At 48.2% G+C, this 22,061-nt stretch overlaps 1 protein-coding gene across 1 annotated transcript in view; it reads right to left on the reverse strand.

Moving 5' to 3' along the window:
- Positions 1–22,061, reverse strand: part of LOC148501785 (uncharacterized) — a 199,811-nt gene that overhangs the window by 12,679 nt on the left and 165,071 nt on the right. The window contains exons 4-10 of the mRNA XM_088449944.1: positions 21,808–21,841; positions 19,526–19,594; positions 17,334–17,492; positions 16,405–16,476; positions 1,460–1,522; positions 333–431; positions 1–125 (exon numbers count right to left, since the gene is read on the reverse strand). Coding sequence (XP_088306070.1) covers positions 1–125; positions 333–431; positions 1,460–1,522; positions 16,405–16,476; positions 17,334–17,492; positions 19,526–19,594; positions 21,808–21,841 — 621 coding nt within the window. The remainder of the gene's footprint in view (positions 126–332; positions 432–1,459; positions 1,523–16,404; positions 16,477–17,333; positions 17,493–19,525; positions 19,595–21,807; positions 21,842–22,061) is intronic.

Below are 22,061 nucleotides of genomic sequence, written 5' to 3' on the forward strand. Positions count from 1 at the left end.
AGTTTTGGCGCTCTCTCTGAGGAGTATTCGCAGTGAAAGATCAGCACTCTCCGATACTGGGAACGACAGGGGTCCTTTAGAAAACATTCTGATATCTGTTCTTCTTTGTGTACGTTCCAGGCTCCCTGTATAAAGCAAGTACATCATTATCTGTAGAACTGCGTCCAGGTAAATGTCGTAGGTAGCGATAGTGTTTTAGCCAATCAAAAGTGGATGCTACATCCATACGCAAATACGGTTATTACTTTCTCAGTTCCTTCAGCCACTCAGGGCCAGGATCTAGCATTTGGGAACACAACAAATGCTTACACATGCCACTAGATATACTATACCTTAATATGTCCCCCAGCGTACTCATAAGGGTAACGGCAGTCCACGATGTGGAAGATGGGTGCAATGTCTTTATATCCTCCGCTGAGCAGATGGGCCAGCTGTGCATGAGGAAGCAGAGATCAGGAGCCAGGTAACTGTCACTCACAACACCGGTGAAACAGTAAAATAAAAGCTGCACTAATTGTACTTTTTGTTCCATTTTGTTATGTTTTTTTCTTCTTGGACCTAGGTGACACAATTGGGCCGACTCATTAAGGTGCCCACGCAGGCTGCATGTTTAGCAGCCTATATGGCCTTTATAGACCCGATTTGTGAGTTTGCTGTAAGTAGCAGGTGTGTTGGTCCAAAGCCTACCGATCCCATTCGGCATCTGACCAGGAGTTATTATGTGCCGGCCAGGACAAATGGTTAATGTAAATGTTGTACTGTTGGATCCAGGGGGTAAATTTACTAAAGTGCATGGTTTTAAAAGTGGAGTTGTTGCCCATAGCAACCAATCAGATTCTACTTATCATTTATTTAGTCCGTTATAGAAGATAATAGTTAGAATGTGATTGGTTGCTATGGGCAACATCTTCACTTCTAAAAACCCGCACTTTAGTAAATATACCCCCAGGTCTCTGTGGATGTTTTAAAGGGAAGTGGCAAATACATTTATGTGAACAGCTGCTGATCCCAATGCTGGGAGGTAGGAGGCGTTGAAAACAGTAGTTGTAACAAAACCTATTGCTAGCTGGAGGGTAGTGGGGGCTAAAGTGGATTGAAGTGGCACAGAAGGTCAAACAGAGAATAGTGAAAACATTTTAAAAGTCCGTAAGTCTCTACTGTGCAGTCCGTAAGTCTCTACTGTGCATGTCAGATGTACAGCCGTGCGCAGCCGCCGTCAAATCCTCATCGCATCGGAGTACTATTACCGCTTTTAAATCTGCGGAAAGAGATGATTGATGCATACTAGCAGATTTTTTTTTCTATTGTTAAACACTGCGAATGGCGCCATTAACCTCCGCGATTTCTGTACAAATATTAGTGCATCCTGCCCCTAGAGTGTAGGGACCTTTAGAACGGGATTCCTCCAGTTCCTGGGTCATCCATGAGTAATGATTTGCTATCAGCTGGAATTACTTACTGTGTTACTTGTTATATATTTAAGGTCCTGGTGTTTGCCCTTTTCCACTGGGAGACAATATGGCTGTAAAGAATAAAACAATAAAAGCATTAGACATTCATTCAGCTTCCGAGAGTAAATTTACAGAAGCAGATTTTGCTGGCAGCCTATGGCGGTGCGATCAGGGTCTGCCTAACGTAACTGGCAGATATTTGCGTTACGCCAACTGCCAACGGTAGCTCACATGTGTTAATTGAATCTGCCTCTTAACGTTAGTAACAAATCCATGTAAAAGGTGTCGAAGCCGGATGATTGACTGAGACCAAATCTTTTAAATTAATATCTGGCGACTCCATTTTGCTTCGCCTCTAACGTCGCCATTTTGCGTCGTCAGCACGATACCATTGTGTACGACGCTATACTTGGTTATTAGCGTCGTGAGTCTGTTTTGCTACTGCATAATGTTGAAAGTCCAAACAAAACCTATAAGCACCTTAGATAATACATATAAAATATACAAGACGCACATTTGCGCTGTACATCAAAGCCTACAGATAAGCACAAAACACAGACGCACAACACATACTAGCGAAAGTACACAATATTCTCACACATGCACACACTTCCCTCACATTAAGCTTGATATTAGGGGTTTTATTAGCAAATGCTTATGTTGTGAAATGTAATGTATTTGATATTTAAGGTACAGGAACGTAGTAGACATGTCATGTTTGATACCATTCTAAATCCCTGTTTACTCGCAGATCTCCGGTTCCATCGGCAAGGAGATCGCATCATACGTCTGCAAGTTATGAATTATAGGGAATTAGTGATTAGAATGTATACCTCTGTATGTAGTGTCTTTGGCTAGTTTAAACCAGTTCTTCGGCGGGAAAACCACACAAAGAAATTCTGAGCAACTGGGACATACCCCTAGTGACACTGTATGAACTGACCTATGACCTGCATCGTACCAGAATGTCCAGGAGCAAGAACCAATGGAAATCTGTCAACTAGTTTCTTTGTTAGGGCTGAACTCTTTAAGGTATATAACCTGAGTACTGATTATAGTATACAGCCATTCTCCTTGGATGACCACAGGCTTCTGGATAGACGACTGTATACTGGGAGCAGTGCGCACGCATATGTATCGGCTTGTACCTTTGTATTTACCTGCTTTTTGCGCTAATTGTTTAGATCAAAGCGCGTTATACTTTTTCTTTGAATAATATAACTTTTTGTGCTTTGGAACCACACGATTGGACTGGAAAGCAATTATTTCTTAAGCGACTAGAAGCGCTAAATAGCGACAATTGGGTATAGCGATTGAGGAGTATCCATAAAGGGTGCAAATTTGTACCTGGACAAACCATATTTGCACCCACAAGGGGTGGAAAAGGCAATTTTGTTGTTTCTATGCTTTTGCATGCAGCACACAAAGGCTGAGCAACTTTGTATTTAGACTGCAATTAAGAGCTAAGCTAGTATGCCCCTCCCACTCTAATTCTGTCCAGTCATTTCAAATTACCCCACTGATGGGTCACATTGGTTTTACCAAGGTGCAATAGTGTTACCTTCCAAATTCTCTACAACGCTCAGTATGCAGCATCATCCAAGGACAGGGCTAATTCTCAGGGATGGCTCAGAGTTGTAGTTCCAGGATATCTGGGCGCCATATCTCACTCTGGGCCTGATCCAGAGGTGCGCGCAATTCAAACGCAATATCACGTGGTTGAGAGGTTATTTGCCAATGCGCAAGCACAAAATCCCCTGCGTTACGCAGAGTGTATGCTCAACGATTCTTTTTTTTTTTTTCTTTTTAAACAATTTTATTGAACTCAAAGAGGTCAAAACAAAAGCAATAATATAAAGAAATACATTCACGGCAAAAATTATGCTTGGTTAATACAATACAGGTGAATTATACAGTCAAGATTGTATATTTTCCCTGTTCCTCATGAATTCTAATTTTATTTTATTCAAAATTTATATAGTTTAACTAAACATCTTATAACTGAGTCCAAATAAAGAAATTGGTGAGAAGAAAGAAAAGACAAAAAGAAAGACAAGGGAAAGGAGGGAGGGCAGGGAAGGGGGGGGGGGAGTCCTCCACGTTTATAGTGCGTTCAAGGAATATTTCGTGATAGTAACCATGTGGTATTTTCAAACACCTTTGTAATCCGCTCATAAGTCTGAGTGGGTAGGTAGTTCAGGTAAGTTTCCCATTTGTTATAGTATCTAATAACAACTTTTTCAATATCATACATCGCCGTACGTCTGTCGTAATATAGAATGTTGAGCAATTCCACTCTAATCATTTCTAAAGTAGGAGCTACCCTAGAGATCCATTTAGTTTCTTTGCTAGAGTAACCATCACAGTGAGAAAGGGTAACATTGAAGGCGAAATAAGTGTTGCCGACCAACAAGTAAAATCAGCAAAAAGGAAAGCTTCCCAAGAAAATGGCAATCTAACTCTAGCAATTTGAGTAATAAAAGTGTGAACTTTATACCAAAACTACTTTATATTAGGACACTGCCAAATATTACCGTATATACTCGAGTATAAGTCGACCCGAATATAAGCCGAGGTACCTAATTTTACCACGAAAAACTGGGAAAACTTATTGACTCGAGTATAAGCCTAGGGTGGGAAATGCAGCAGCTACTGGTAGTAATCTCTCCCCTGGTACTGCCCCCAGTAGTAATATTCTCCCTCTGGTAGTGCCCCCAGTAGTAATACCCCCCTGCTAGTGCCCCCAGTATTAATCCCTCCCTGGTAGTGCCCCCAGTAGTAATCTCCCCCCTGGTACTGCCCCCAGTAGTAGCCCCCCCAGTAGAGAGGGATGTAATAAAAAAAACACTTACCTGAAACCCCGCTCCTGGTCCCGACGCTGCTACTGGCTCCTCCGGCCACTTTGCATTATGGGAGAGACGTCGTCTCTCCCATTACCCACTGCGGGAGCCGGAAGATAGCTCCCGCAGTGGGAGCAGCAGCAGCCGATGAGAGTCTGACAGACTCTCATCGGCTGCTGATTACAGCAAACACAGAGCAAACACACAGCTGCCGGGGGCTTTGTGTTTGGCAGTGTGTAGTGCTGACCGAACGCTGTCCGGTCAGCGCTACACACGCGGTGCAGCTGTGTCACAGAGACACAGTCTGCACCGCGGCCTGCATGGTACGCTACACAGCTGCGTACCATGCGGGCATGACTCGAGTATAAGCCGAGGGGGGGCTTTTTCAGCACAAAAAATGTGCTGAAAAACTCGAGTATATACGGTAGGTTGCATGACATTTTGGGCACTTGCTCGGTTCACCTGGGAGCATATGACTTCACTGTGCTTGGGAAATATACGCTCTATTCAAAAACTTAATATGAGTTTCCTGCAGTTTAGCAGAGCTGAGCCATTTCATAGTAGACGGGAAGAAAGTCATCACTCGTTCTGAAAAGTTAAAATGTGGAAAGTCTTGGTGCCAAGACGACCAGACTCGTTTCCACAAACCCAATACATTATTAGATAGCAAATCATTGTATAAATATTTAAGTTTATACTTGTTGCTAGAGATCAACGTGAAAAGAGAGTATAGAGGGGAAGGGGTGGATGGGGCTAGTATTGATGCATATGAGCTAGAAGGTATTTTACTATTGATATAGTGTCTAGATTGTAGGTATAAGAAAAATTGTGAGTTAGGAATATCATAGATATCCTTCACTTGTTGGAAGGAATAAAGGCCCTCATTCAGAGCCGTACGCTCTGAGCAGAGCGCACGCTCTGAATGAGGGCCGTCCTCCATAACTATGGAGCGTCCTCCTGGACGCTCGTATAGCTGTGGGTCACCACCCACAGCCTATACGAGCGTGCAGTTTGATGGCCGCGATAGTCTTGACCATCGCGACCATCGAAACTGCGAGCCGGAGCCTGCGGTTGAGGTTTTCAACCGCAAGGCCCGAAGTGATTTTGGCTCTATCAGAGCCAAAATCACTCCCACTGACATCACTAGTGATGTCAGTGGGCCAGCTTCTGACGGTAGGCGTTCCCTTAGGAACGCCTCCGTCAGGGAGGCACGCCTCCGGCACGCCCACCAAAGGGGGCGTGCTGTCAATCAACATCGACAGCACGCCCCCTTTGATCAGACACAACGAGCGAAGGAAAGTCCTTCGCTCGTCGCGTCTGGCGCACGCGCACGATGGAGCTCCCTCCGTCGTGCGAATGCTCAGTGCAGAACATCGACCCACTTGCGAGCGGACAGCCGCTCGCGAGTGGGTCTGAATCAGGCCCAAAGATTGCCTCCAGGGTCAAAAATGTTTCTGATAGCCGCAATTCCTTTTTGTTTCCACGATTTGTAATGGGATATTGTAAGGGACGGTGAAAATTCTGGGTTACCCCAGAGAGGTATGTATTAAGTAAGATGTGGGTTTGAGCCCAGACGTTTGTTTATAGTGGACCAGGCTTTATAGGTATCCATAAAGAAAATGTTGTGGATGATTCCTATAGGAAGTTTTGCGCGAGGAATATGCAAAAGGGCCGCTGGCGAAAAGGGAAAGAACAATGCCTCCTCTAATTGAAGATTAGTAAAATGGGATTGAGTCAAGAACCAGTCGGAGATGTATCTGAACGCTGCTGCATATGAATAGGTCTGAATATCTGGTAGACCTAGGCCCCCTCTATCTTTATTGTCTAGCAGTCTTTTTCTGGCAATTCTTGTTTTTTTGCAATTCCAGATAAATCGCTGAAAGGCTGATGTACATTTTGCCGTATCTGAGTCAGTTAAGAATATGGGGAGCATCTGGAGAGGATAAGCCAATTTTGGAAACAGTACCCCCTTAATTACTGCAACTCTTCCCAACAGTGAAAGTGGAAGGGTCATCCATTGTTGGGTTTTTTGTATAATTTTTTCAATAATTTGCGGGAAATTAGCCGCGTAAATATGTTTTATAGAAGGCGTGATAAAGATACCCAGATATTTTAATCTAGAATTAGCAACCTGAAAGATAGTAGAAATAGAAGGACACTGATGCAGCAGTTCGGGTTGTGTCAGTGGTAAAACCTCAGATTTTTCGATATTAATTTTATATCCCGTAAAGGAACTGAAACAGGAAATTTCTTCCAATATTGCGGGTACAGATATTGTAGGTTGTGAAATAAACAGGAGCATATCGTCAGCATACAAAGAGAGCTTCAACTCCACTCTACCCACCCGTATCCAATGAAATGACAAGTTAGTCCTAAGGGTAATAGCCAGGGGTTCTAAGGCAAGAGCGAATAGTAACGGGGATAGGGGGCATCCTTGTCTGGTACCTCTTTGGATTAGAAATGGAGCTGATAAGAAATTGTTAGCCATGATGCGGGAGTAGGAAGATGAATTCAATAATTGAATAAGGGTTATAATTTAACAAGGAAAGCCAAATCTATGCAGAGATTCATACAGATGGTCCCACACTACGAGGTCAAAAGCCTTCTCTGCGTCAAGTGAGAAGGATATGAAGAGCACTCTCATGTATTTCTTCTAAATGTTGTAATATGGCGAGAACCTTACGAATATTGGAGACTGCACTACGTCCCCAAATGAATCCAGTTTGGTCTGGATGTACTAAGGAAGGCACTACTAATTTAAACCGTTCTGCTATTATCTTTGTAAATAGTTTGTAGTCTACGTTTAATAGTGATATTGGGCATTAAGAAGCAGGCAAGGTTGGATCTCTATCTGGTTTAGGCAATACCTTTATGATAGCATCCTTGAAATAGGCAGGCTGGGGATTGCCAGAGAGAATGGAGTTGTAGAGATTTGTTAGGGGGGTAGTTACTGAGAATTGGAGAATTTTGTAAAATTCTCCAGAATGGCCATCAGGGCCCGGGGATTTACATGGCTTAAGACCTTTAATGGCTGTAGTTACTTCTAATTCAGTTATGGGTTGGGTTACAATTAATCGTTGATCATCTGTCAATTGTGGAAGGATAATTTTGTCCCAAAAAGCCAGTTTATTTGCCATATTAACATGCCCCTGAGTATATAGCTTAGAGTAAAAAGAATTAAGTATATCCAAAATGGCTGGAGTATGTAAGAAGCCTTTGTCATCAGTTAGGGCCAAAATGGCAGAACTAGTTCTCTCTCCACAAAGTAAGTTAGATAAAAGTCTGCCATTCTTTTTGCCATGCATGTGAAATAAGCATTTGTTATTGTGAACTTTTTGATCACCTACCTGCTGCATCAGTGCATCAAAGGTTATCTTACATTCCTCAAACCGTCATCTATTTGGGGGTGAGGGAGCTTGTTGAAAGGTTAGGTAGGCCTGAGTCAAAGCAGCCTGAGCCGACTGAGTTTTCTCCGACTGGTTCCGGTTGTTGTGTGAGACAAAAGACAGTATCCTCCCCCTGAGCACCGCTTTCGCGGATTGCCAATATAGAGAGGGGTCATCAAGATGTTGAGAATTAGAAAAGGCATAATCACTCCAAGCCGTCTGCAATATATCTTTGAATTTATTAGATGAGGCTAAAAAGGAGGGGAATCGCCATAGTCTGCAACTGCCTGAGGATATCATAGGTTGGAGCGTAAACCATATCAAAGCGTGGTCAGTCAGACTTAAAGTTTCAATACCAGAGGAGGGAATTCTAGACGCTAAAAATGCGGAGGGTAAAAAATAATCTATTGTAGAGAATGTGGAATGTGGGGTTGAAAAAAAAAGTTAACTTTTTATCAATAGGGTGTTGAAGACGCCAGATATCAACCAGTTGTAATTGTTGCATAATATAGTGAATACCTATTTTTCGTTGTCTATAGGGACTGGTAGTGTTAGATTGGCGGTCCATAAGATGTGAGGCAAGAAGGTTAAAGTCTCCTAATATAAGTTGTGTGTCTAAGTAGGGATATAACAAATTGACTAGAGAGGTAATAAATGAGCTGTTATAGACAGTTGGGGCATATATATTACAGAAGGTATATGACATTCCGTAAAGTTCAGCTGTGACTAAGACATACCGCCCGTTTGGGTCCGGCCTCTGCTGAGCAATCTTAATAGGAGTAGTTTTTCGTACTAATATGGCGACTCCACGTGACTTTGAATTAAAGAGAGAAGCCACTATGCGTTGCCCTAACATAGAAAGTTTCTGATGTTCAGAGTCAGTCAAATGCGTTTCCTGTAAAAAGGTGACATCTGTATTTTGAATATTTAAGTAAGAAATAAGTTTGCGTCTTTTTGCTGGTGAGTTAACGCCCTGAACATTCCAGGAGCAGATTTTACTATCCGGCATGGAGGGGGGGAGAGCTAGATAACACCGCAGAGATCACACCCAAGGTAAACAAGAATCGTAAATTGCAACACTTAATTTGAGAGACAATAGAAGACATCCAATATACACAACAGGGAAAGTGAAGGACATGTGAGTAGGAGGGGATTGTGGGAAGGGAGATAGGAAAAGATAGAAAGAAAGAGAATAAGAAAACCTTTAAAAAAGTACAGATATGGTTAAGAGTCCCCAAAAACCATTTGGGGGAAAATTTGTCCATGATGCAGAAATGTCGCACCAAAACCATACATGCCTACCCTCCCGCTTTTAGCGGGAGCCTTCCGATTTCTAACTCGGGCTCCCGCTGCCCCGCAAACCATAGTGATACTCCCGGTTTTCCACTGACCCCCGTTAAAATAGGGATTGCGCATGCGCCAGTCTGGAGGTGCCGGGGGGCGGGGCCTGCATGGGAGACATCACGACGCTCCGAGATGCAAGGTACCGCACCAGCGCTGTGGTCCCCAGGCAGGCACTCCTCGATGATGACAGATCTTCCTCCCAGTGGTCCTTTTAGGGTACTCGCGGTCCTCTTCAGGGGCTGGCCCTTCTTCTGCCTGAGGCTGTCAGGCTGGCCATCCGGTCTACTTGGCGGGGTTATCCTCTTTATGAGCGTCCCCCTGGTCAGCAGCAGCATGAAGTCCTTTGCTTTGCGATGGTGGCTCCTTCCCTCCAGTCCTGGCAGCAGGCTTCTTAGTGGAAGTCTTCTCGTCTGTGGGCACTCCTCTGGGCATTCTGTAACCAATGGGGTCTTCCTCCGGGTCCTTCCGCTCTCCCAGCAGTTCCCAGCGATGGCAGACCAGCTCCAGCAGCAGAGCTCTTCCTCCGGTCTCCAGCAGGTAGGCAGATGAAAATCCGCGGAGAAGGTGCCAGTGTCCCAGCTCCTGATGACAGAAGAGGGGTAGTCCAGCTGCAACACGCAGTGTCTTCTGGTGGGGTACATCTCCCTGCGGTCCGTAGTGGGGCAGGTCAGTGTCCCTCCGGCATTTAGCTCATCTCTCTACTATGGTGTGGCAAGTTCAGCATTCACCTCCCAGCTCCGTCCAGCGATCAATTATCCGCTGGCCCCCCTGGAGTGCAGCTTCTAATACTGCAGTTCCCTCTTGGGCCCGTCTACAAGGTCTGGTCCGGCTCTCCTGAGTGGACCAGGGGCTCTGGTGACAGACCACCCTAGGAGTTTTCTGCCTGACCACAAGGGCTACCAATGGGTGAAGGCAGCCTCTCCCGGGCTAGATGGGTCGCTTGTGTGGGGGGTCTCACCTTGAATCCCAGCAACCGGTTGCCGTCCAGAGAGGTCGCGGCTCCGTCCAGCGGCAGCCGCGATGAATGGTGTGTGCCCTGATGGCAGGTAGCGGTAATGAGCTCCGTGGTCCCCACTGGTCAGTCCCCGATGGTGGGAGGAAGGCTGGAGCGGTGGCACTGTGCGAGCAGGTCGCCGTCGGTGGCAGGGAGGAAGGCACCGGACACCCGTGAGCGCCGCGCCGGCTGTAAATATAGCCCGCGGCTGCGGGGCGCGATGGAGGCCTCACTGGGGAATGCCGATTAGCAGCGGTTAGCAGCGCCGCGGTCACCACCGGAGGCTCCCAAGGACACGTCCTGCTGGTACTGCACTCAGGCCACGCCCCATGCTCAATGATTCTATTGGGAGAGGCAAGATCAGATATGTGGCAGCAATATACTGGGCGCTACGTTCCCAGGCGAAGAGCCGCAGCCACAGAAGCCATGTTAAGACAGGGAAACGGGATGTGTCACATATCGCATTATGATTATGATATATCCTGCCTCAATTCTAATGCACACCAGCATTTTTTTGCATGAATACTTACTGGCTCTTAAGATTTATAGCGGGATGCATGACTTCTCATGACCCAGAAGTCCCTCTGGCGTCCTGTATGTGCGACGCGGGAGGTGCTGGGAGGGATCCCTCCCATGAAAGGGGAATCGCGAATAAAAGCCCATAGGCTTCTATTGGGCAAGGATGGCATTGCTCACTACATCAATGCCCTGGAATTTATTGCAGTCCGGGGCTTGGCGCATACGAGAAATCCGGTCAGCCCCCACGAAAACTGCATTTTCGGGGTTTTGACCACATTTTTTGATTTGCTGCATCCCGCCCATAGAGATGACCAGATGAAGAAGTGACTTGCAGGGGCTTCTTGTGGAAAGAAGCTTATAGGCTTCTATAGGGAACATCATCTATAGGGAACGCCATCTAGGCAATGCCATCTATAGGGACCGTCATCTATAGGGACCGTCATCTATAGGCAATGCCATCTATAGGGAACGCCATCTATAGGGAACGCCATCTATAGGCAATGCCATATATAGGGAACACCATCTATAGGCAATGCCATCTATAGGCAATGCCATCTATAGGGAACGCCATCTATAGGCAATGCCATATATAGGGAACACCATCTATAGGCAATGCCATCTATAGGCAATGCCATCTATAGGCAATGCCATCTATAGGCAATGCGTGTCTGGCACAAGCTCCGTAACTTTACGCTTTCTGGAGTTTGCTGCACATGGACATATCGCAGCCCCACAGAATAATATGGATCTTGTTGTGCCATGGGTCCGCTATAGACATCTCCAATATCTGCTGCAGACATTTTATTATACGGCATACAGTTGAGATCCCGGCGGTCGGGTTGCCGGATTAGGCTGCGTGGGAGGGGGGCGAAGGGTTAGAATACTTACCGACAGGTGTCGGTATCCTAACCCTGTCGGGATGCCGGCTTCGGGATTCCGACCACTGGGATCCTGAGCGACGCCATTCTGTACCCAACCCTTTCTACTTCAGGGTCCATAGGGTATCCACAGGATACCTTGGGGTATAGGTGTGACGTCAGTCATCGGGCACCATAGAGTTAAGCTTTCAGCCTCCCAGGATGCACTAGGGTCCCCCTCCTAAACCCCGCCCCCGAGCCAAGGCACCTCAGTTTAGTTTGGTGCCCGGCCGGAGTCGGGTGCACCTGTTGGAGTGGGGGCTAAGAAGAGCCCCTGAAGCTTTTCGGCATGCAGCTGTGGCTGCACATCTGGATGTACAGCATGGACAGTCAGTCCTGACGTCCATGCTGTCTTCCCTACACCCCCGCCGGTACCAGAACGCCGATACCGATCCGGGGATGCTGGTGAGCATCTGGGGTCACAGCTAGAGGTGACCCCAGATGTTCCGGACCATGGCCGGATTCAAGGGGGACAGCAAGGTAAGCAGCGGGGTCCCGTGGTGGGTCCCCGCTGTTACATGGTCCAGAGTCCCCAGGCAGGGGGCTCCCTGGGGACTGTCTGCAGCGTGGAACCAGGTAAGAACCTGCGCTTCCACTACCCCCCTGGGACAGCGAACCGCAGCAGCGTGGAAACAGCCTGGCAAGGATACCAGCCGCAGAGGCGCCTGGCAGTGGCTTATCCGATCGCGGATAATTATTTTGCTAAGTGGGAATCCCCTCCACAGGTGGATTCTCATGTGACACGTCTTGTCCGTAGTGCCACATTGCCGATGCCATCCATGTCCTCCCTGGACATGGATGGCTATGGACCGCAAGGTGGAGATCTGCCTGAAGTCCGCTTATTCCCTTGCGGGGGGGGGCAGCGCGGCCGGCTATGGCCATTTGCTGGGTTGCCAGAGCGATGGAGTGCTGGGCGGATTCATTGGAGGCGTCCTTTGATTCCGACTGTCCGGCCGAACAAACGGAGTTGATTGGTAATCTCCGTGATTCGGCCACTTATATCAACGAGGCGGCCTTAGACATTAGTACACTGGTGTCTCGAATTTCTTCAGCAGCGGTGGCTGCTCGTCGCACCTTGTGGTTGCGATCCTGGAAGGCGGACGCTGACTCCAAAAAGGGTTTGGAGGCGTTGCCCTTTAACGGAGAAGTTCTCTACGGTCCAGATCTGGACAAGATTGTGGCCACACTGGCGGCAGCCAAATCGGCATGTCTCCCGTCGGCCGCAGCTTCTTCTGGTTCAGGACCATCGTCCTTTCGGTCTTATAGGGCCCAGGGCAGGTCCAAACCACAGTCTTTTCCCCGACAGGCTGGCCCCAAAAAATCGGCCAAGCCCCGGAAGCAGGCATGGAGTACCAGACGTCCGGCCCCTAAGCCTGATGACAAGCCTGCGGCCTGACGGTCCGGGCCTCCCGTTGGGGGATGCCAAAGTGGGAGGCCGCCTGTTGCAGTTCGCCCGGTGTTGGTCGGTCACCACGACGGACACTTGGATTCTCGAGGTGGTCTCCCACGGGTACGCCCTCTCTTTCCGGCACAGACCCCCGGCTCGATTCTTCACCACGGGTCTACCATCAGACCGGAACAAGGCCACGGAGCTGCGGAAGGTCTTGCACACTATGCTCCAGGCTGGAGTTATAGTGCCTGTTCCATTCTCCCAGAGGGGCCAGGGTTTCTATTCAAATCTTTTTTTGGTGCAGAAACCCAATGGGTCGTATCGTCCGATTCTCAACCTCAAAGCTCTCAACAAGTCTTTGCGGGTGCCGAAGTTTCGGATGGAGACCCTACGGTCCATCATTCTGGCGCTGGAACCTGGGGACTACATGGTGTCATTGGACATACAGGACGCTTACCTGCATGTCCCTATTCTTTTGCACCATCAACAGTTCCTCAGGTTTGCAACCCTCAGCGACCACTTTCAGTTTCGGGCGTTACCTTTTGGCCTGGCGACAGCACCGCGTGTGTTCACCAAGGTGATGGCGGTCATGGCGGCTTCTCTGCGGCTGCAGGGAGTCCGCATGTTGCCGTACTTGGACGACCTGTTATTAGTGGCAGGATCTCCAGAGCTCCTTCTACACCACTTGGACCTGACCATTGCGCTGCTGCAATGGCACGGCTGGTTAATCAACTGGCAGAAGTTCACTCTAATCCCGTCTCGGCGGATTCTGCACCTCGGAGCCTTATTGGACTCGGGACAGCAAAGGATTTTTGTGACGGAGGAAAAGATCTCTGCTTTACAGTCAAGGGTGCGCAGTTGTCTGCACAGCCGCCGGGTGTCTCTACACTCGGCGATGAGGTTACTGGGCTCCATGGTGTCGGTGTTCGACATGGTGGAATATGCCCAGTTTCACTCCAGACCTCTGCAGCACCTGATCCTGTCCAAGTGGAACGGGCTGCCTCAGTCTCTAAAGTCCCAAACGATCGTGCTCACCCCGGAGGTTCGCCTGTCCCTTTCCTGGTGGTTGCAGACGACCCATCTCAGCAAGGGACATCCGTTCTGGGTACCAAATTGGGTCCTGTTGACAACGGACGCCAGTCTTCGGGGCTGGGGAGCAGTTTCGGGTCCACACTTGTTCCAGGGCAGGTGGACGCCGACAGAAGCGGAGCTTCCAATAAACATCTTGGAACTCCGTGCGGTCTTCAATGCTCTCCAGCAGGCACATCGGGTTCTCCAGGGTTGTCCGGTGCAGGTCCAGTCGGACAACGCTACCACCGTGGCCTACATAAACAGGCAAGGAGGAACCCGAAGTCGGGCGGCTCTCGTAGAGGTGTCTCGGATCCTGGTATGGGCGGAGCGCAATCTTCCGGCCATATCAGCGGTCTTCATCCCGGGAGTGCTAAATTGGGAGGCGGACTTTCTAAGTCGCCCGGACGTTCATCCTGGGGAATGGTCCCTGCACCCGGACGTTTTTCAACTGCTGGTGGACAGGTGGGGTCTTCCAGAGATCGACCTCATGGCGTCCCGGCACAACAACAAGTTGCCGGTGTACGGGTCTCGCACAAGAGACGAAGAGGCGTCTCTGGTGGATGCTCTGTCTGTCCGGTGGACGTTCCGGTTCGCATACCTGTTTCCTCCACTTTCCCTTCTTCCACGGGTAATCCGGAAATTCAAACAGGAAGGAGGGACGCTCCTGTTGATAGCTCCCGCGTGGCCCAGATGGCACTGGTTCTCAGACCTTCAGGGTCTGTCCGTGGACAGTCCTCTGCGGTTGCCGCTACGACCGGACCATCTGTCGCAGGGTCCTTGTCTTCACCCGGACCTGGCTCGGCTGTCTTTGACGGCGTGGCTGTTGAGACAGCCATGTTGAGGTCCAGGGGGTTTTCCAGCTCTGTGGTGCGTACCATTTTGCGAGCTCGGAAACCGTCGTCCGCGAGGATATACCATCGCGTGTGGCATACGTTCTTCCAATGGTGTCGACCGAGAGGTTATGCACCGCGGGAGTTTCGTTTGTCTAGGATACTTGCCTTCCTACAAGCGGGACTAGATGATGGGCTTCACCTTGCTTCTTTGAAGGTACAGGTTTCGGCCCTGTCTGTCTGGTTTCACCGTATGATTGCTACAATCCCGGATGTGCGCACCTTTATGCAAGGTGTTCTCCGCATTCAGCCGCCCTTTGTTCCACCTGTGGCGCCTTGGGATTTGGCTGTGGTCCTGAGGGCTCTCCAGGGACCGCCGTTTGAACCACTGGGCTCAGTGGATCTTAAATGGCTAACAGCTAAGACTGTTTTCCTTCTGGCCATAGCTTCGGCCAGACGTGTTTCTGATTTAGGGGCTCTCTCTTGTAGACCCCCTTTCTTGATTTTTCATGGGAACAGGGCAGTGCTCCGCACTCGGCCTGAATTTCTTCCCACAGTTGTTTCCCAGTTTCATGTTAATGAGGAAATAGTTGTTCCGGCTTTTAACTCACCTGGTCTTTCAGTGGGTGAGGCCACTTTGGATGTTGTGCGGGCCTTAAGGACTTATGTTGACCGCACTTCTTCGTTTAGGAAGTCGGACGCCTTGTTTGTCCTCTATGGCTTCCGTAAAAAGGGTTGGCCTGCTTCAAAGCAAACTTTGGCAGCCTGGATCCGTATGGCTATTTCTGAAGCTTATCTTCATGAAGGTCTGCCGGTTCCTCCTTCTTTGAAGGCTCATTCCACTAGGTCTGTGGGTCCTTCGTGGGCAGCTCGACGTGGTGCCTCTGCAGTCCAGATCTGCAAGGCAGCTACGTGGTCCTCTGTCCATACCTTTGTGAGGTATTACAGGTTTGACACCTTCGCCTCTCAGGATGCTTCCTTCGGGCGGCGGATTTTCCTTTCAGCACAGGAGCGTCCCCACCCTTAAAGGATACTGCTTTGGGACATCCCCAAGGTATCCTGTGGATACCCTATGGACCCTGAAGTAGAAAATATGAGATATGGTAAGAACTTACCTTTGTTATCTCTATTTCTACGAAGTCCATAGGGTTCCACAGGACTCCCGCCCGGTCGCACCTGTGCTGCAGATGGGCTTTGTTCTGGTCACCGGTTTTTCCGTCTCCCTCTGGTGAGAGTGTGATTCTTGTGTGTATCCAGATCTTCTTTCTTTCTCTTCCTTCTCCTCCTCCGGCCTATGGCTTGGTAACTAACTGAGGTGCCTTGGCTCGGGGGCGGGGTATAGGAGGGGGACCCTAGTGCATCCTGGGAGGCTGAAAGCTTAACTCTATGGTGCCCGATGACTGACGTCACACCTATACCCCAAGGTATCCTGTGGAACCCTATGGACTTAGTAGAAATAGAGATAACAAAGGTAAGTTCTTACCATATCTCATATTTTTTATACATACGGGAATCCATGTGTTTTGCGGTTTTACGTCATGTTTTTGGATTGATACATCTCACCCTCAGTGTGCTATGTTTTAGCTATTATAACTTAGCAGCAATTGCACCTTTTAATGTTATTTTATTTTTAGACAATTTTCAAATGCATTTCCCACGTACTTTAGAAAAATCTCCAATGAGCTCATCGTCGTCATGGTCTTCATCGTTCAACGCTGGACCGACATCACTCATCTATAGCAAGCAGGGTAAAGAGGTGATAACATTACAGGATACATGGTCATGTTCATGTACAGGACTATATGGATACAACGGGATGCAGTCAGGATACCGGCAGGCACTATCCCGCCCGCCGATAGCCCAACACTGCCAGCCCGACGGGACTAAAGGTAGGTGTCGAAATATTAGCCCCACTATGAAATCCCGACACCCAGCATACCGTACGAAGGGAAGCCGGGAGTCTTAGGTTCTAGCCGCGTGGGGGGGTGGTTAGGTTTAGGGACCCCCGGGGAAACATAGTTAGGCACAAAAAATCCCCCCCCCGGAAGGGTTAGGGTTAGGCACCACTAGGTGGAGTTTAGGCACTCCCCTGGGAGGGTTAGGTTTAGGGTACGGGGAGGGGGGGTTTGAATTAGGCACCACAATGGAAGGGGTAGGGTAGGGGGAGGGTTAGTGTCCTTACCAACCCCAGTCGGGATTTGCCTCCTTCGGTTTTCTGGTGCCGGTATATGATCCGGCGGCTATTCAGCCACCGGCATTACATACCGATTCCGGATACAACAGCTACAACAAGGTGAGAGGCAGTCACTCAGATGACCTTTGTCAATGTACCTCAGTAGACCATGTTTTCAGGATACCTTTTAATAATGCTCTAGTGAACTAATCTAATTGACAAGATCTAGGGGTGTTCTGTCTCCTTCTGTGGCCCGAAGTAACATTTGCACCCTCTCTCTCTCCCACCCTAACCCCACATGGTGACCCCACCGCAGTGATTGCAGGATGGAGTGCAGAAGTCTCCTCCTAGGATCATTTATTACAGAGCGACCCTTAAGGAAATGTAACCCACAGTGATAATGTGAGCTACGTGTTACCGGAAACCTCCTGATCTCATAACGCTCTTTATTTTCTGTCCGGCTGCTGTTTCGCCGTCTGTCATGTCCGTGTTTAGCTTTCACTGCTCTCTGGGTTTTCTGTTCTGTAACAAGCTCTGGGCTGTAGAATAGGTCTGACAGCTTCATTCGTGAGTTTTTCTAAGGAGGAAAAGAATAAATATATATCAGAGGTAGGGTAGTTACAGTGAAACATTCCTTAAAGCAGGGCCGTACTAAGGACCACATGGGTCTGGGGATGAAAATGTTCAAGGGCCTATTGTGAATAGCGGAGGAGGTGTGACCACTGCTGTGTGGGTGTGGCCAGTGCCATGTGGGTGTGTACACCGCTATATACTATCAGGTCCAATGTCTCCCTAATTACGTAAAAGCATAATAATGGCATAATTTTGTTAGGACAATAGTAATACAATTGTAATATTATGGCTTATGGCTGACCATGTGACCAGCTGGGCATAATTTTATATGGAGGCCTGGAGCTGTAGCTCCACCCAACCCATTGTTATTCTGGCCCTGCATTAACATAAGACACATGGTTGACAAGAGTTTGACATGTAACCAGTGTAAACGATGAAAAGAAGTATAGCAGGCCAGTGGGCTGATCCAGACACACATAGGCTGATTCCACCTCTTACTGCTAATGCCTGGATCAGTGACCAACCTGGCCATGCACAGTGACTATCACAGAATCCAAACAGATGGATCTAGTCTGGCTTCATTAGAGGCTGTTAGTGCAGTTGGAAGATGACAACTAGTGGGCACGTTTCGGTCACAGTGGTGTCACTAGGGTTGTCACCCAGTGGCTAAATGGAGCCAGTGGTCACCAGGGGGCATGGCCTCACATGAAGGGGCGTTGCCTCATGGGGAGGGGCGTGGCCTCACATCATGCTCCTGTTTTTATCACTTTGGGGTTGTGCCCAGCACTCCCAGAGATCCCTGGCCGCCCCCAGAAACTCTCCCCGCACTGCCGTCACCTCCTCAGTGGCCGCTACCCTGACATCACCTCCCCACACTGTTCTACCTTGCGTGGCGCCTGTAAAGACTGCAAGGAGAGATGCAGTGCACGGCCCAGTGCTCCCCTGGCACTTCCTGTGTAACGCCATGATGTTACATGCATCAGGGGTACGGGGAGTGTCAGACCAGGGCGCACAGTGTAGTCCGAGGAGGTTTAAATTGAAAGTGCCTGACATCACAGACATTGCCTGGAACACGTCATCACAGGGATCACATAAACAGGCATGCATATATAAAATGTACTCATATAGGGGGAGGAGAGCGCCTTTCTAACATGGCCCATCCGGCCATGTGCAGGAGGGCAAGCCGTGACACCGTGCCTGGTCCAGAGTTGTACGTTGTGCACTTACAGCTGATACTGCTAAAGTATGCCAATGCCACAGGAGGCGTCTTTTGTAAATACTGTAGGTGCCTCCTGCCGGCTTCTGTGATCCGTTGCTGCAGCGGCCACCTGAGTAGTCCTTCAGGATGGCTGCTAAATTCACTAATGGGGCCAGAGAAGCTGCGTCCAAAAATGTGACACGCCCCCTTTTCTGTAAGCGCTCTGTGTCACCACCCCTTACCCGCCCCCAAACGGCCACAGCAGGTCAATCACGGTGCGGATTAGGGGGGCACTGTGACTGTCGTTGCAGACACAGATCGGCACGTGCGGTACAGCTCCTGCACATGAATCAGGCCCACAGTATGGTGGGAATGTGCGCATAGGTATATTCAAGGCCATAGAGATGCCCGGGGGAGGGGGGCGTGGCCTAATCACTGGACGTCCTCTTAGAAACAAACTAAAAAATACATATAGGGCTCTCTGAGCCCCTTAGCCCAGCGCAAATCCAGGTGGGGGATGTGATCAGAGTGATCGCTCCCCCCCCCCCCCACTGGCAGATGAGAGGAGACTGCTACTGCCGCTGCTCAGTGGCAGCAATAGTCTCCGTGGTCTCCCACTGCAGCCCGGAACACAGCAGTGTATGCTGGGCTGCTAACAGGTAGGGAGGGTATGCAACGTTTAGCGGGCCCCTCCATGAAGCCCAGGCCCGGGTAATTTGTACCCACTCCCTTCCCCCGCTTTCAGCGCCCCTAGGTACATTACATAAGTGGTAGTGACCAGAATTTCCGCAGAGCAGGTGCATGATAGTCCCTGCATATTGCTCTCTGGGTATTTGTACCTTTCTTGTGTCTGGGTGACGTTCATTCTCCTCATTGTCTCTCACATTTACTTTTCTTCCGGCATGTTTCTAGATATAAAAGCAAACAAACTTATTAAAGACTTTATGCCGCTGTTTAAACAATATAAGTAGAAAAGCTGACTATAGATGGTAGGGGGATTAAGGTTTATAACAGCAGAGTGGCGTAATGGTTAGCATTACTGACTCATAGCACTCGTTTTGTTCCCCATAATTTTAGGAACCAGGACTGGCTGAGCAGTCCGGGGCTGGTTATGCTTTTGGAGGGGGGGACTCTACATCATTTTTTTTAAACATTTAACCCGTGTTTTACAGATGCAACACACAATTAGCCTTCAGATATGTCACTGATGTGTGCAGGCTGCTTGCTAGGAGTTTGGCAGAGAGAAGACACTGCAATCTCGGGTGAGTAATCTCATCTAAACTTGTTACTTGGGGGAGACATCTCGAACTGCTTCACCATCGGAAAACTCTCTTTCAGCTATACTCACTTCCTAGTAAATTTGCGAGTTGAAAAACGGTAAAATCACCCGAGTTTCGGCAATGCTAATCGAGTTTAAAAAATAACGAACTCGATCAGAATTGATTCTTAGTTTATTTACCCCTTATGGTGCATACACACGATCAGATTTTTCCTTCAGATATGAACGATAACGATTTAAAAATCGTTCAGTCGTTCATATCTGATGGAAAATCGTTCATATCTGACATGCCTGAACGATGGACGATCAACGATGCGCGTTCCCGTTTGTCAGATAACGATATCTGACATCTGATGGGTTTGCAGTCAGACTTGGACGATTCCATTCATTTTAATGCAGTCAAAAATCGTTCAATCGTTCAAATCGTTCAGTCGTTCATCTGACAAATCTGACAAGTCTGACAAATCTGACCGTGTGTATGCTCCATTAGACTGGAGTGTAAGAATGATTGCCCTTTGAATTGGATTGTGTGGTTTACATAAAAATATAGAAAACTGTGGATTCTTACTGTTTACAAAGATATTTTGTGATCCATGTCTGCAATCTACAGTATATGATGATTGAGAAAGTGTGTCTGTCTGTTTGTCCTTTATGCACGGCCAGAGTTTTGGACCTAGCTCCACTAAATTTGGCAGGGTGATGCAGTTGACCAGTATTAGGTTTTTGACTAGGTTTGAACTATGGGCCTGATTCAGAGCCGGACGCTATTTGCGGCCGCTCATTTAGAAAAAGGGGCTGGCTATTTAAATTAAGCGCTCGCTCTTTGCGGTCTGTTGACGCCTCTATGTCTGAACGAGCGAACGAAACATGCGCTCACTATTTTGGAAAAAACGCCCCCTGGCCGCTCGCATCATACGTCATCTCCGCTATTTATTTGATTAATCGAGTACATCGAAAGGCGTATAAACTGCTCGCAGTGCTTGTGGTAGCATATTCCTACCGCAATCATGCGAGCAGTTCAGGCTAAAAGAGAACCAAGTGACGTGGCCGATGACGCTGCTTTGTTAATTATGCACACCCTTAAAACGCCCGTTTTGACCGTTTGGAACGCCTGCGTTCGGATCTCCACTCCCCGTTTTCAAGCACCTTTCCCTGTTACCACCCACAAATGCCTCATTCTGTCACTCAAATTAGCAGGCATTCGCTATTTTGCGAGCACACGATTTTCGACCGCAATGACTGGTTCGCGCATGCGTACTAAAACCCATACGCATGCGCAGATGTGCGACCATCTCTCGGAGCAAACGAGCGGCCGCTTACGAGCGGCTCTGAATCAGGCCCTATGTCAGGGCCACACACTGTCACACAATCCCTAAAAATGTGGTCACTTTTAAATTACACAGGTTCCAGGGCTAGCTCCAGTGAAAATTGTCAGTCTGATAAAAAAAACCTATATGAAAGCTACAAAAGTATCCTTTTAACCTCAGTCTGAGCAAACTTCATATTAAATCCAGAACCTCTGTGTTTGCATGTAAGGGCATGCAGTGAAGCAAACAGTGCGGTCCTTTCCAGGATCAATGGAATGGGGTTATAGGCGAGGACAATGTAAAAAAAATAAAGGCTGCAGGTTTACTTCAGGGTCCAGTTTTCAACCCGGGAAACGCCGAGTGTACCAGCTAGTGTAAAATATACATCACAATATTAGATGCCACTACTGTCTTTTTAAAATGAGTTCCACTGAGCAATAACAGAAATCCCTTTGAGCGAATCTGAGGGCAAATGCTAGTAAATAAATAAAACATTTCCACATTAATCTAAAAAGCTGCAAATAAATGCACTCACCGGCTTGTAGATGCTGGATTCAAAAGAGGAATCACTGCAGGATGAATGGAACAATAAGTACATCATTGTGTATTGTTATTTATACCTCCCTCTGTGTATTGTCATGTTACTTACCCCTATCTGTGTATTGTCATGTTATGTACCGCTATCTGTGTATTGTCATGTTACTTACACCTCCCTCTGTGTACTGTCGTGTTACTTACACCTCCCTCTGTGTACTGTCGTGTTACTTACACCTCCCTCTGTGTACTCTC

The sequence above is a fragment of the Taudactylus pleione genome, unplaced genomic scaffold (assembly GCF_031769625.1).
Source record: "Taudactylus pleione unplaced genomic scaffold, aTauple2 ptg000502l, whole genome shotgun sequence".
NCBI lineage: Eukaryota > Metazoa > Chordata > Amphibia > Anura > Myobatrachidae > Taudactylus > Taudactylus pleione.